This window comes from Lissotriton helveticus, chromosome 5_1 (assembly GCF_964261635.1).
Source record: "Lissotriton helveticus chromosome 5_1, aLisHel1.1, whole genome shotgun sequence".
Classification (NCBI taxonomy): domain Eukaryota; kingdom Metazoa; phylum Chordata; class Amphibia; order Caudata; family Salamandridae; genus Lissotriton; species Lissotriton helveticus.
In genome coordinates, this window is record NC_136065.1 from 2009161479 (window position 1) to 2009176789 (window position 15311).

General features: G+C 43.4%; 1 protein-coding gene across 1 annotated transcript in view; it reads right to left on the reverse strand.

Moving 5' to 3' along the window:
- Positions 1 to 15311, reverse strand: part of LOC144756174 (E3 ubiquitin-protein ligase TRIM39-like) — a 200238-nt gene that overhangs the window by 96316 nt on the left and 88611 nt on the right. The window contains exon 4 of the mRNA XM_078645756.1: positions 4005 to 4100. Coding sequence (XP_078501882.1) covers positions 4005 to 4100 — 96 coding nt within the window. The remainder of the gene's footprint in view (positions 1 to 4004; positions 4101 to 15311) is intronic.

Genomic DNA, 15311 nt, shown 5'->3' on the forward strand with positions numbered 1-15311 from the left:
CGAAAGGAAAGCCAGATGGCGCCTGATCGAGCGATGCGTGGAATGCCAGGACAGAAAGCCAGATGGCAGCTGCGTGCGTGCACACACACGTAACCACAAGCCTGAGTACAGCAAAAGCATGAGGTAGCACCTTGAAAACCCACTTACTAAATGTTTCGCAGATCAGCGCATGCGCTGGCTAAGGCAAAACCTAAAAACTGCATTGTTTGCTCCTGTGCTGTTTTCTTGGGAAGTGTTCGATAACTGCTTAAAGCATGTCCATATTTTCTGCAGAGAAACACAAGATACAAAAGTGTGGGGACCATGCAGTTAACTTCTTCAAAGTTAGAGGGGAGGAGTGGATAACTACTCCTTTAATCTCCCTACACCTCCTGTAACTAAACAAACTCTTTCCTGACCACCCAACCAGAAATACTGTTCTCACCAGTATCAGAAGTTTCAAAAATGGCGGGGTTATAAGAGTCATCCTGCAAGAAAAACTCCTTATCAAGATAGATCCACCTAGACAAAAGAGACATTAAAGAAAAAGCATATAGAAATATCTCCATTCAAGGTGAGAGTGATACAAGCTCCAAGGTGCCTGCTCCAGTTACACAGAGAAAGCATGCTAGAGATACTGGCGAATTTCCAGGACCTAAACAGATCCACATGTGGGAAGCACTATTTGAAGATAATGCATTCTATCACATTGAGATGGAAGGAATGCATCACTGAGCTAGATGAGTCTGCCTACAACAAGGGTCTGTTTTCCATCTGGAGAATATCCAAAAGAGGCCCTCGTTTATAAATTCTAAATCATGTTTCCATGGCTAGGCTTAACAGCAAGGTGGAATGGATTTCTCCCTGTTTGTTTATGTAGAAAATTCTGTTGCGTTGTTTGTGTTATATAGAAATCTTGTCACTTGTATAGATATAAGGGATGACTGTAAGCCTGGTTTGAGCACCAATACCTAGATGTGAATCTCCATGTCGACTATAGCCAAAGAGGTTGGCAACCTTTTTTTCAAGTACAAAAGGTAGCCTCCATTTTATCTCATGAGGGGTGTTACACTGAAACTGGTCACAGGATGCTTGTTTCCTGTCCAGGGAAGACCTGGCTTTGCAGTTCGAGCTGGACTCTTCCCATGAGGCACAGATTCAAGACTTATTTGCATATGGCTGGCTCTGAACTGGGGTGGCTAAGTAAGCTAAAGAACGATGTTGGATTCAACCCAGATCTGTGACTAGGGTGAGTGTCTGAAAAGTTTCAGCACTCTGTTCATCATCTCCTTGTGTTTGCTTTGTTCAACCTAATCTAGTTGAACACAAAGCAAGTGCTTAATATAGCTGATTGGCAGCTAAACACAGTATTTGTAATGCAAGTTCCATCCAATGGCAGTGTCTGTGATATGTGCTTCATACACTGGTGCAGTATTTCTGATACGCGTTTCGTTCACTGTCACAGTATTTATGATACACACTACACTCCTACCGCACAGTGCCCACAATGTGTACGTCAATGCCCCTATTGGCTACTTAAAGGCCTCTATCTGGAACATTTATATGCCTCAATCGGGAACATACAGGTCTCAATGACAGATATACATGCCTGGATCTGTCTCACATACATGCAACAACTGATCACTGGTTATGAATGTTGCTTCTTAAGTACTGTACCAATAGTAAGGTTAGTAGAATAGAATATGAGAATTTCCTTGGAAGGATCTATCAAGCTTTCAATGTAAGTTGAAAAATTTGCTCCAGGAATCATGAACCCCCATTTAAAAATATACAAGAAGTTGTGTGAGGTCGGTTCATAGATGCTCTCTCATTTACATGGGTTGCAGATTCACCAGGTACATACCTCAAGCTCTGTAATTGTTTAAACATATCCAATGAGGAGATAGGTTTGCCTTAAGACCCAACAATTAAAACTTTTTCTGAAGCTAAGATTGGTGTTTTGAAGATGAATGATCTTTATAATCTTTTTGTAATTCTTTATGGTATCCTTCCCTTCTACTCCCTCTTAACCTCTGTGTTTTCTGTTAAGCATGTTCACATGCATCTGCTGGAGTTCTCGTTGTAAGCATACAGACATACATTTCTATTCACACATGTTGGCTATGTATCCTGTTATTATGTAAAGTGCTGCAGAGCCCTCCAGGGCCTATAAGCCATACTACAAGCTGAGATGGAAGTGCCTGTATCAATGGTGCCTGATGTGGGACAGACTTTGATGTTGCTCTGCTATCGAATCTACTCATGGCAACTACTAGGCAAGCTACTCTACCTGTCTGCCAAGTAACACTGATTCTAGACCCTGCAAACCCTTAAGATGTCAGACTACTAGTTGGCTTGGTGGAAACGGACCGACTGACAACTCTACAGAATATTTACCTGCACCTACAGACCATAGGGCCTTTTGCTAGGTGACTGGACAAACTAATATTGCAGCACCAAAATAGAAAAGACAACAACTGACAGGAACATAATTGATTCTTTGACCTCTATCCACCCTTACCCCACGAGACCTCTAGTTGAATTTCATGAAGCTGAACTCATGTTAAGCTTTAAGGTATATTCTGGTCAGTCCTCTTTTCATCCTTTGGGACTGGGTGTCCCTCAGGGCTCTGCGTTGAGCCCTACTTTGTTCAACCTGTATGTGAAACCGCTGGCTGCTGTCGTCAGACAATATGGCTTAACCATGACATCGTATGCCGACGACACGCAGCTGGCGGTGACACTCAGTGGGGACCCTGAGGTGATGGCGCCCAGATTCCGTACAGGACTAATAGCTGTGGCAAACTGGATGCGCAGTAATTGCTTACAGCTAAATGCCAAGAAAACCGAGGTCCTGATTCTAGGGAAGCATGCAGAACTTTGGGGGGATCAGTAGTGGCCTTCAGAGCTGGGGGTATCCCCCGTCCCAGCGGCCGAAGTTAAGAACTTGGGGGTCTGGCTGGATTCTAACCTCTCTTTTACCAGCCATACTAAGAGGATCGCAGCTACCTGCTATGGTATCCTGCGAGGACTGCGTCCAGTCCTCAAATTTTTTGACCCTCCTACTCGGCAACTGGTGGTCCAGTCCTCCATTCTATCTCGGCTGGATTACGGGAGTGCCCTGTTGCTTGGAGTAAATCAGGCTGAGGCTACTAGGCTACAGAGGGTGCAAAATGCCGCTGCGCGGGCCATTGTTGGTCTTCCGAGACGTTGTTCTGTCTCTGCAGTTTTGACATCCCTTCATTGGCTGCCAGTCAGACAGAGACTCAAATTTAAGGCTCTCTGTCTAACATTTAAGATTCTAAAACTCTGTTCACCTCCTGCCCTTGTGGGCCTTGTCTCTTTCTACGCTCCCACGCGGTCTCTTAGGTCGGAATCTCTTTTTTTGGCTATCAAACCTAGGTTCAGACTGAGCAGGATGGGATGCCGCTCTTTTTGTGTCTTGGCAGCTGAACTGTGGAATTCCCTTCCTGTCCATATTCGCGCCTTAAATAGCCTGACCCTTTTTAGACGTGCTATAAAAACTCACCTGTTTGCCTCTGCTGACTGATTCTTCTTCTTTTCAGTATCAACTTGTTGTGTTGTGGCACTTGATCAGGCGCCAGGACGCCCCTTCGCTGGGGCAGCTGTGCACCCAATAAAAGTTATTAACATAACATAACATAAAGAGTGCCTGTGAATATCATCAAGCCAGCATTGAAATGTGACACATACACAGATGCACAGTTCCCTACAAACTCATACTTCATGCCACACACTTACAGATTTAAAGTTGCACCCAACTAAATCATACACAAAATGAGAAGACACACACAAATACAATCTTGCATCTTGTGAAGCACACCTTCCTCCACGGGTAGAGGTAGGTAGACAAAGATGCAAAGAGGCCCAAAACCTCACAAAACCTTAAAACAGACTAGGAACAAAAACAAAGAGGCACATGCCATACAAGAGTGAGCGTGCGCACATACACACACACCCACACACAACCACACACACACACACACACTTTGGTTGACACTCACCATTGTGGATCTGTAAGCATTGTCTTCTTTGAGTTTAGATACCAGAATAAGTTGCAAGTTCTCCTTCAGAGGAATTAGCCGGTCCAGGAGCTTACCCTACAGAAGCCAGATGCAAAGAAATGTGTAGGGTTAGAATAAGCCTCCTCTTTAGAATTTCAAATTAGGCACATCAGTAAACTGAGAAATGGAAAAGATAAAAAAAATGCCTGCCTGCTTTATAAGCCCGCTTTGGGTGTCTCCTTGGTGCTTGAATATGGGGCGAGGGTCAACAAAATATGGGGTTGGGAGATGGATGGTGTCAGAAAATGGGCAGGAATGAGGAGCACAGCGGGAAGGAGAAGGCAAACGAGAGAAATTAAAGTAATCATACATTCTTTTGCTAACGATAAAGGCTGCAGAAGGGAGCAAAGTCTCATGTGCAGTATCTTGTCACAGTGAGGGATTTACCCCAAATGATTCCTCCACCACCCAAGGCAGGGGATAAAAATGGAAATACCTTATAACAAAAGGGGGTACACCACAGATGACGAAGCAGATTTTGGGATGCAATATCTCAGCATAGTCATACTCCTTCCACCCATTAAACAATTTCAGGAAAGCGAGGTGAGGAAGGAAATGGGTTTCAAATAAAACATCTATTACAGTCACACATTGCCACCTCATTTGAGAGATGCATTTAAAGAGAAAGAGGGGGGGGGAGAGATGTCGACCTGTTAGGTATTTACATTTTAAAGTGTTTTTGGTCCAAGTACAGTTGCTAAATCACAGTACAGTTGTAGGTTTGTGTTTATTTTTCTTAAATGGAAAAGTATGCCCATTGGGTGCACCTTCTACGTTTGCTCCTCATTACTTGGACCCCTCAACAATGACTGCATTTTATTCCAACTTTGCTTTTACACCCACACATTGTAGGACTGGACCAAGGATACTAAATGAGCCAGAGCCAAAAAGTGGACAAATTATTGATTGATACGAAGTACTATGAAGTAAGGTGTATGCACTATTGCAGAAAATAATTGACTATGGTTTAAGGCTTCTGTTTGTAAATGAATGGGCACCACAACTTTTGGTCCAAAACTTTGGAATTAAGATTGACAATCTTGCTACCAGTGGGTGAATGTGAAATAGCAGTACCCTCCCCTTATTAACCATAGAGACCTACGAAGCCTGCTGCAATGTCTGCTTTTAAGTGTGTGCAAAATGCACGTAATTTGCAGTTTCGTTAATTAAATGAAAATTCTGTAAAATAACTCGAAATTATGCTTAATGCAAGTTTGTCTTTTCGTGCACTTTTTCGGGACGAAATTCATTGCTGCTCCAAATTTTGACAAGAGGACGCATTTCGCACTACAAAACAGTTCAAGAAAACAAAAACATCCGGATCAACAGCCGCTCACATTCTCTTGTGCGTTTGCAGTAAATTTTTAATGCGAATGGCACGTTCGCTGTAAATTTTGAAAGCAAATGACACAATTATTCAAAAGGGACTAATTTTGTCATTTGTAGAATTCTGCTTAACAAGAGTAGTGTGAAAATTCCTAAATTATACAAATTATGCCAGTTTCATTCTAATTTCGCCGAGGCCAACTTTTGAGCAAGAAGTCTGCCACTGCTGGAAACCTTCCTACATGTCCCCAAAGCAGGAGGACTAAGTCCTGCTCCTTCTGAAGCCAAAGACAACAGCAGCTCCTAGACTTCTCTAAGCAGGAGGTACAGACCCTGCTCCTTTTTGAGCCAAGTTCACCACTAGGAAAGCCCTGACTCCTACATTTATCTACTTTAGGATGGAAATCTCTTTTGTGCACTAAAGACAGCCTCTCCTCCACTACAATAGGCTGACCAACTCCTACTTCTCCCTCCAGCCAAGAGCACTCTCTGCTCCTATGTTATGTTAAATTATTTTCCATAGAGTGAACAACAAAACTTCACAGTGCTATAGACAGGGGCGGTGGGTGACATTTGAAAGTGGTGGGGGCGCAAAGTGGTTTGCATACAGCACCGTAGCGAGCCAGCGCAGCGTGCGAGCCCGAACCCCAAAATGGGGGTTTGGGGGGATAACCCCCCCAAGAAAATTTTGAAAAAAAAGAAGAAAAATCGTGCATTTTCAAGCAAATTTGAGAAAGCAGGAAGGTTAATAAAGCAATTGTGAAAGTGCAGTTATTACATTAATAGATGGCATAACATAGGTAGCTGCTTATTCAGTATAACCACAGAGCTTCATACATTCACTACCCATGGATGTGGTCTGCAGAGTGTCACGTGAAGTCCAGCGTACCCTCGTTCAAATGGAGTCCAATCTGCCCACCCCATGTCACTTGGTTCACAAGCCTGCTTGACAAAGCATGCATCAGTCTTCTGATGCTCACTCTACTTGTTGGAATCTACATGAGATCGTGTTGAGTCCAGTCAGTGGCGAGGACCAGATCCCCCATAGGGTTTTGACTCTTACACAGTGTTACCTCATATCCACGCCACAGAATGAGACTCATGCAAGGTGTCCCCTCATGGCCACTCCTTGGGATGTCAATCAATCAATCAAAGATTTATAAAGCATGGTTCATACACTGCCACCTCATGCCCACTTCAAAGGGTGAGACTCCTACACAGTCTCAGTGACCTCTCCATGGGATGTTACTCCTGCCCTGGACCACCCCATGTCCTCTCCCCAGATTGTCGCTCCTGCCCTGTACCACCCCATGTCCTCTCCTCAGAATGTCGCTCCTGCCCTGTACTAGCTCATGTCCACTTCTCACATTGTGACTTCAACCCTGTGCTATCTCATATCCACTCCCCAAGATGGGTTTCCTGCACCGCGAGACCTCATGACCCATCCTATGTGAAACGATTTTTTTTTTTTGCAGTTTTATATAGAACAAACTCGACCCGATGGTACTGGAGCAAAAGAAAAGAGAGCAGCTGAAGCGTCCGGCGCCATCTAGTAGCATAATTGTGTTGGTTGTGTCATCATTAATAAACAGACCAGACTTGCTCCAAAAATCATAAATACATTTTGCAGTATGGGCGTTGGGCCCTGGAAAAGCCTGGGGAATAATGACCACCTGTACCCACCCCATGCCCCCTGTCCACCTTCCGACCACCCTGTCCTTTCATCTTTCTTCATAAAATATCAGAGGAGCATTGTACAGCCTTCATGGCTTGCCTCACATCTGTCTTCAATCTGCATTATTTATCTTTTTGGAGCAGTGGCCCCGGACACAATACTCTAGATGTTCTCTCCATTAGCAGACAATGTTCTTACTTACGGATTCAACCTGCAGGTGCGACCTCCACAACCAGGGCTGGATACACAGCATACAAGACAGGACATAAAAACATCATCCAATTCTACAGTTACAAGACTGCATGACTAAACTATTAAAACGGTTGGCAACATACTTGGTTAATTTTATAGTGGCTGGTTAACAATTTGGGAGCACAGGGACTTGTTGCATATTAAATAGGCACAGCTTCCATCCACTTGGCCAATGGCTAGACTGATAAACAGGGAGCTAGTGACCTCCATAAGGGGAGGATTTCTGCTGAAGGGCAACACCCATACAGCACTATCCTATATATTTAATGTTTATGCATCTTCCAGATTCCTCGACCCACAGCATTGTGGCGTCTCCATCAGTAGCTGGGAGGTTAATCTTGCAACCGACATCCTCCACAGGGTGCATTAAAATACTAAATACTTCGAATATAAAAAAATAATTTTAAAACCATGTCAAATAATTACATGTGTACAAAATATTACTTATGAAAAGAAAAGCCTCACTGACATGAAAGTCAACATCTGTTTCAAGAATAACGACCATGACCTCAGCTAAAATTGGTAGAGACTATTTGCGACCTGCCGAGAAATTCGGACTCTCGTATCTTACTTTAATTGCTCTATGCTTAAGAATCACATTTTCTTGAGAAAATTCACTGCCATAAAAATGCATGTTCAAGTACTATTTGTGAAGGACATCAAACATCACTGTGCGACACTAGAGATTTCAACGTAGCTTCTGTCCAGTGTAGAACCCCAATTACTATGAGCGCCATTAGCGCTTTCAAAAACTGGAGGTGATGCACATCTTCAAAGTATTAACACTGGAGTTAAAAAGCAATCCGGTGAAAGATGTCAGAATACATCTCAAAATCCAAGCTGACATTAAACAAAGTAACATTCTAGAATGCCTATAGCTAGTAGGTATTAGCGTTGCAAGCCTAGATAAAGAGATCTGATTTTCTTCTCCGCACTGGACTGGCCACTTTAAGTGTGTGTAGTTCACCATTCTGAAACTCATGGTGTAAGGACACAGCCCACTGGATACGGAGCACTTCAACAGAAACCCAGATACATTTAACACACCTTTATAATATAATAATTCCAGATGACAAACTTTTTGTAACAGACTTAAAAATATAAACTGCCACAATATTGATCTTACATAAAAAACGACGTAACATTTGTTCGACTTTTATTTAATTCCCATTTCAGATAAACACACATCACAAAACTCATTAGGACATGGTTAACTTTTTCCTCTAATTCCAGCCTAGTCACACAATGCAGAACCCCAGTTAAATGCCACGTTTGCATCTTAACAGACAACACAATGAGACCAGCTCTCTATTACTTGCCCAGGGACTCTGGGATCAGCCATTCACAGATGTCAACGAATGTTTTCCTGTCTGTCCAGTAAACCTACCCCCAAACTATACATTGAACCTCAAAAGTAGTCAAAGATTGAGATCACAGTGAAAATTCTGAGTGTCCTGCTGATGATGTCTAGTACTTAGGAAAACCTGTGTCTAGGTGTCCCGCAATGCGTCTAGCGCTAGTACCCTGCACCATCTCCAGTGCCCAGCATGCAGGAATAACCCTCTCCTAGTGTGCACTGCTCAGAAATACCCCTCTCCCTCAGACCTGCAATCTCCCTGTGCCCAGTGCACTTAAATAATTCCACTGCGCAGTGATCAGGGGTACAGTCAGTGCTGATGAACAAAAAGTGTTCAGTGATAAGAAATACCTGAGTGTTCATTTTACTGTAACACTTAGGACAAGAAGTGTCTTGAAAACTTCAATGTCCAGTGCTCAGGAATATCCAATGTTCACTGCATAGTAATACTAAAGACAGATAAGCAGTGTCTAGAATGTCTCAATCTCCAATGCTAATGAATGCCCAGTACTCACTGCATTGTAATTCTAAAGATAAGCAGTGTCTTGAAGACCCGAAAGCAGAGTGTACAAGATAACCCCGAGAGTCCAGTGCTCAGGCACATATCTGATGCCCAATGCTGAGCAAAATACTAGTGTCCAGTGCTCAGGAACTGTCCACTCCTAGGATATCCCTGCGCTGGCCGAGCTGTCTCAGCAGTTTTGTACCCTGCCTCACCTACACTCACTGCGCTGACTCACCTGCACTCACTTCCTGTCTTACCTGACCATACTAGCTCCGTGCTCTCACTGTCCTGCCTCACCTGTACTCACTGTCCTGACTCACCTGCTCTCACTTCCTGTCTTACCTGACCCTACTAGCTCCGTGCTCTCACTGTCCTACCACACCTGCACTCACTGTCCTAACTCACCTGCACTCACTTCCTGTCTCACTGACCCCACTATAACCCTGCTCTCACGTCCCTGCCTCACCAGCAATCACTGTCCTGACTAACCTGCGCTCACTTCCTGTCTCACCTGACCCTACTATATCCATGCTCTCACTGTCGTTTCTCACCTGGACTCATTGTCCTGCCTCATCTTCACTCTTTTCCTGTCTCGTCTCACCTCACTATCCCCTTGCTTTCACTGACCTGTCTCACTTACACTACCCCATCCTACCGCAACTATGTTTTTCTGCCTCTCACTGTCCTGCTTCACTCGCTGTGCTTTCTCATCTGTTTTTACAGCCCTGTCTCACCACCTCTTACTGTCCTGTCACAAATGTTCTCCAGCTTCGACTTTCTGTCTCACCTTATCACATTGCCTTTTCCCACCTGCTTTCACCCCTCTCACCTTCATTCACTTCTTCTCACTTACATGCATTCACTCACTGCCATGACTCACCTGCCCTCACCACTTCCTGACTTGTCTCGTCTGCTCTCACTGCTCCATTTTACCCGCACCTACCCCCAGTCTACCTTCTCTGCACTCGCCATACTGCCCACCTGTACTTACTGTAATGTACCATCAGCTCTCACTGCCCTGCATTGCTTGCTCTCACAGTGTTCCACCTACCCTCACTGGCCTACTTCATCTGCTGCTCTTCTTCACCGTGCCCTAACCCAGCTACCGTCACCTCGCTGATTTGCCTGCGCACACTGTCCTACTTGCGTGCCCACTGCCCTCACAACTCTGCCTCAGGTGTCATCACAGGCCTCCACATGCCTTACACCCCCCCTCCCCCCAAGCAGTGTCTTAAAATTGAGATTTGAGATGCAGCAAAATTGTAAACAGACATTTTATTAATTGACATGCACTTCAATTCAGACCAGCCCAGGGAGGATGCTACAATAATCTAATATTCCTGGAATAAAAACACATGCCTTTTGGAACAATCCAGTGAGTTACCTAATTACAGCAGCATTCTTCTATCAGAACTCTGATAAAAGCCTCCAATTATGCAATGGCTAGAAATATTGGGGTAAGTATCTAGACGAGGCTCTGCTTTTGGTACCTTTCCACTAATCTACATACATGAGCAGGTAGGTCAGAAGTGCTGCTTGTTGGTTCGAATGCCCGGTGAGCCCGAACACCCACAAAAGTAAATGTTCGTGGCATTCAGCAACTCGTCTCTTTTCACACTGAAAAAGTTTAGAATTTTACCCCACACAAAGCCAGGAGGAAAAACTTCAACAGGGGGGTAGAAGTGCTGTAAACTGAGCTGCAACAATGTGCAGATTCTCACTTCCACAAATACACACATTTGCTCATGCAAAAATTGAAATCACAAAGTTAACTCCAACTTCAGCAAATCCGTAGTCATATCTGAACCTATGCAAGAGCATACATACGGCTGCACTTATGACAGATTTTGGCCCTTGAAGTATTTTCATGGTACCCTAAATGGTTTAACACGCATTACATATTTTCTTACACACGTGTTAAACATGTTCACTAAATTCATCAGAAATGGCTTACGTTGCACATGTTTAGCAAAACATCCTTTTATCTGCACACATTAGGAGCCTTTCATTTAGTCTCAAGTTGTTTTGTTAGAAGTAAACGTGTACACTTTTACACTGAAACTGCCAGTCATACCAGCCTAACTCGGTTCAATGCATTTGTTTAGAATGTGTCCTTTTCCTAAAAGCTTTGCATTAAAGAAGCCTATATACAAATCTTAATTAGAGTAGGGGGGGGGTGTCCTACTTGTTCCATTAACAAAAACTTGTACTTTAGTCCTGGCGATACTCCAGGGACAGAGGCGATACAGAGCTAAGAGTCCGAGCATTTAATGATATAAAGGTCAAATCTAAGCCAGTCCGGCATGCCCGATTTGCTTGTGACACTACCTCAAAATCCTGTCAGTGGATCAAAACATGAAAACTCATTGAGTCATGTTTAACTGACATGTACCTGTGTAGATCGATTCAACTCTGATACGAGAGGGCCACACGCCCTGGTAATTCCCCCCCCCATACATAATAAAATACGCCTCTTAAAAACACACAGGGCTCAAAGACACTGCTGAATACTACCTGGCATCATGCGAACGCATATAATGCACTAACTGTGGCCTTACCTGTACCGTGACGACGGTGAGGCGGGAGTCACACACACGGTCTGCTGCCTGCGCACGAGGCGAGTTCCAGCTCCAGGGCTACACGTCACAGCGGCGGGCGTCCCGAAATCACAAAGTGATTGGCCTGCACTGGACCAGCCAATCCTGGCGCTGCGGGGGGCACATTTGCTGCTCGCCCTGTCGCCCCTTCAAACCCGGGCTAGGCAGGCTAAGAAGTACCCCTGGGCCCCGCTGGGGAACTTTCATTGCGCATGCTTGGGAAAGTTGGATCCCAACTTGCACTTGCGCACTACGGTCCGTCTGTCTGCTGCAGCCTGAGTGTACTGTCACTCAAGCTGCAGCAGGCCACCCCCCCTGCACATTCCGAAATTGCCGGGTGTGTCCCGACGGCTGACTCGGACTTCTGTTCTGTGAGTAATTATTTTGTAAGAAGAGGATTGCGGCCGCGATGCGGGTCCATGTGGCTGGTGGGGCTACGCCCCTACGCCCCAATGGACGCACCGCGGCTGGCTATAGAGCTAAGTGCAGCAACACAGGTTAAACGGACTGACGACTATAACGGAAGAGTTTGAAGTCAAAAAGTAGAGTTTTCATTTCTGTTTTTTACATATGGAAAGGCAACATTGTTGATAATTCTAGCAGCACCATCTAGTTTTGGAACCATCCATAAAGAATTTCTCAGAATAACACAATTCGTTAGTTAGAGGTTCAAAGGGCAAAACACCTGTCCTAACTCACGCCAAACGCCATGCTTATAACACCGAGCTGACAACTGCATATAAACACAAGACCAGCTATCAAGATAACAACATGGCAGTGTTATAAAAGAGTGAATTAACTAATCCTGATCATAGCTTCACTTTAACTTTGTCTTTCAGAAGAAAAAATGGCAGCTTGGTGAGTAGTCGCTGCACCTCCCAGTATAGTCACATGCAAATTACAAATCTGACCAACACTGGCGTGAATGGAAACGCGGCGGGCCGGATGGCGTCGCCGAACTAATTACTCCTGCTGTAGGGACCATCAATGTCCATATGCACGCAAACTATTTTGTCTAAAAGAATACATGGTGTTGCTGTATATAATCGGGAATCAACTTTTCTCAAGTGTATAACTACAGTTATTGAAGGATTGTATATTGAAGATGATGAGGAACTTGGATTCGTGGCAGGACTTTGGCTACCTTTGTGTTGACTAATTGCTACATTTTAGCTATAGAGCCCGGAAGAAGCCCTTGTTTAGGGGTGAAACGTGTTGGCTGCATCTGTATGTAGGATATCGAAATTGCCATAAGAATAAAAAAATATCCTACCAAAACTGGAAGTTATGGACTAACTTGTTTGAAATTGTACTTTTTACTGAAGAGAGCTAATTACGATTGTGTTACCTCTCATCTAATTCTGTATGATTAACTTTGTTTTTCAGTGAATATTTTTTTGTTTATCATATACTACATCCACCTTCTTGGAGAATATACTGTTGTAGTGTAGTTCCTATATTCCCAATAGGCTCATGCGCATTGGAATAATATATCCTATAGATTAGACGTAGGACTGAGGTCGACTAGGTCTCTATCGAATATACTAAACTTAATAGTGAGTGACAGCTAGCTCAGAGGTCACTAGAAACTTTCTCGAAGAAGGGATTAGTTTCTGACAACCGCATAAACATGACAACTTTGGTTCCCAAGAATAAGAAATATATCTCTCAGAGTCGCGGAAACAATAGATAAGTATTTCACTCAGTCAATCGTGCATGCTTCGTTTCAACAGAGTTTGTAGAGAAATAGAGAGATGGGCGTTTTCAATAAAAAGGTTTATTGAACAGTCTTCTTTCCCATACAAGAGAAGTGAACTGCTACAATCATTATGCAGACTGCAAAGTATAATGCGTACAGCAAGAATAGTATTATAAAATAATACTGTATGAGCATTGTATGGTTTTTAAGCCATATAAAAATACATACATAAATAACATTGACTAAAATACTCAACTGTTGTTTCTAAAATACACCTACCCCAATGTACCTAACCTAAGTCTAGTAAGAGGGAAGAAGTAAGTATTGTGTAGCATAGGTTTAGTTGTTTTTGCCAAGAATCTACCAAAGGTTTCTCTAGGTTCTAATCAGCTCCATACCTTAGTTAGAATGAAGGAGGTCTGGTATCTCTGTCTCAGGACTCGATTTCCCAACACCCCACAAGGGGAGCTTGGAAACACTGGAGCTGGATTCTCAGCAGGAGAAGGGCACCCTCTTGATCAGTGTGTCAGCTGGAGAGTCTGCTTCCTTCGGCACTTGCTGTAGCGAGCTGCGTCGGGCAAGTAGATAGTGGAACTTCTGTGAACCACCATAGATTGCTATAGCAAGCGAAGGTATATTTATACCTTGAAGGTGTTTAGGAATGACACAGTTTGACGTAAAGTCTGGCATATGAACGTCAGGAAAGAACCCCTAGGGAATAGTTGTTCTTTGCAAAGTACATGAGTTCTTGGACAAATCAATATTCAAGCAAGGGAAAGTTCCCTAACTGCTGAAGCTGATTTTCCAAGAATCGTGGGATTGATTTCTATGCCTGTATAAGGGCAATGTAAATTGTACCTATATAAGGGCATGAATCGGGAAAATTCACTCGAAGCTCAAAACGCCACACAACACCCACTCCACTTTCTTTTGTACGACATTACTAAGTTCTAAACACATTAAACATATCTAAACATGATGTGTCAAAACCTACCCAAAATACATAAAAATGCATTGGTACTGGTTGTACATGAATGGTTGTACGCATTTAAAGCAATGTTTCATTCAAAGCATATAGTTTGACAATTGAAATGCTATCCGAATAAATCACGAAAATACATTTATGAAATGGCTCTTAATTACAGAAGAAAAAGTTGAGACATTTCATGGCAGATTATAAAACTGTTTGAATGTGGACAAGGTCAAATATTGTCTATTGGAAGTTTTCAAAAGAATTCTAGTTCTCTATGAATAGTTCTACTATGAGCAGATTCCTTTGTGCCAAAAAATGAAAAAATACAAATTTGGAAAAACAAAAGCTTGATCATAGAAAAAAGAGTTCCAAAGTTAGAAATTTGTTTTGAAAAATGAAGGTTGAATTCAGAGTCTCTCAGAACACTGTGTGCCAAATCAAAAGTCAGTGTTATTGTTTGAAGAAAACATGAAATCTTCTAAGTCTGAAAAGAACTCGTCTACCATTGTAGGTGAAAGTTGGATTACCTCGTTTAGAAGATTAATTGCACAAAGATGTGAAGCATCACCATCAGCGTTGGTCGCGTTAGCAATGTTCAAATTGGATACCTGTGTGCCGCTTTCCTCTCGTACCTCACCGTCAGCATTTTGCGCATGTGAGATCTCAATGAATGCCGTCATCAGAATCCGTAGCCGCTGGGGACAACACAGTGCAGGAGCCGTTACTGGTCCAAGCAAAGTATCAACATCCGTTGGCAGGACTGATGGGAGTGTCGGACAGATGTCTAACACGCATTCTTCTCCACATAGCAGGCAAGATGCAATCTTGCCAGATTGGTCTGATTGACATAAACCATGTGGTAT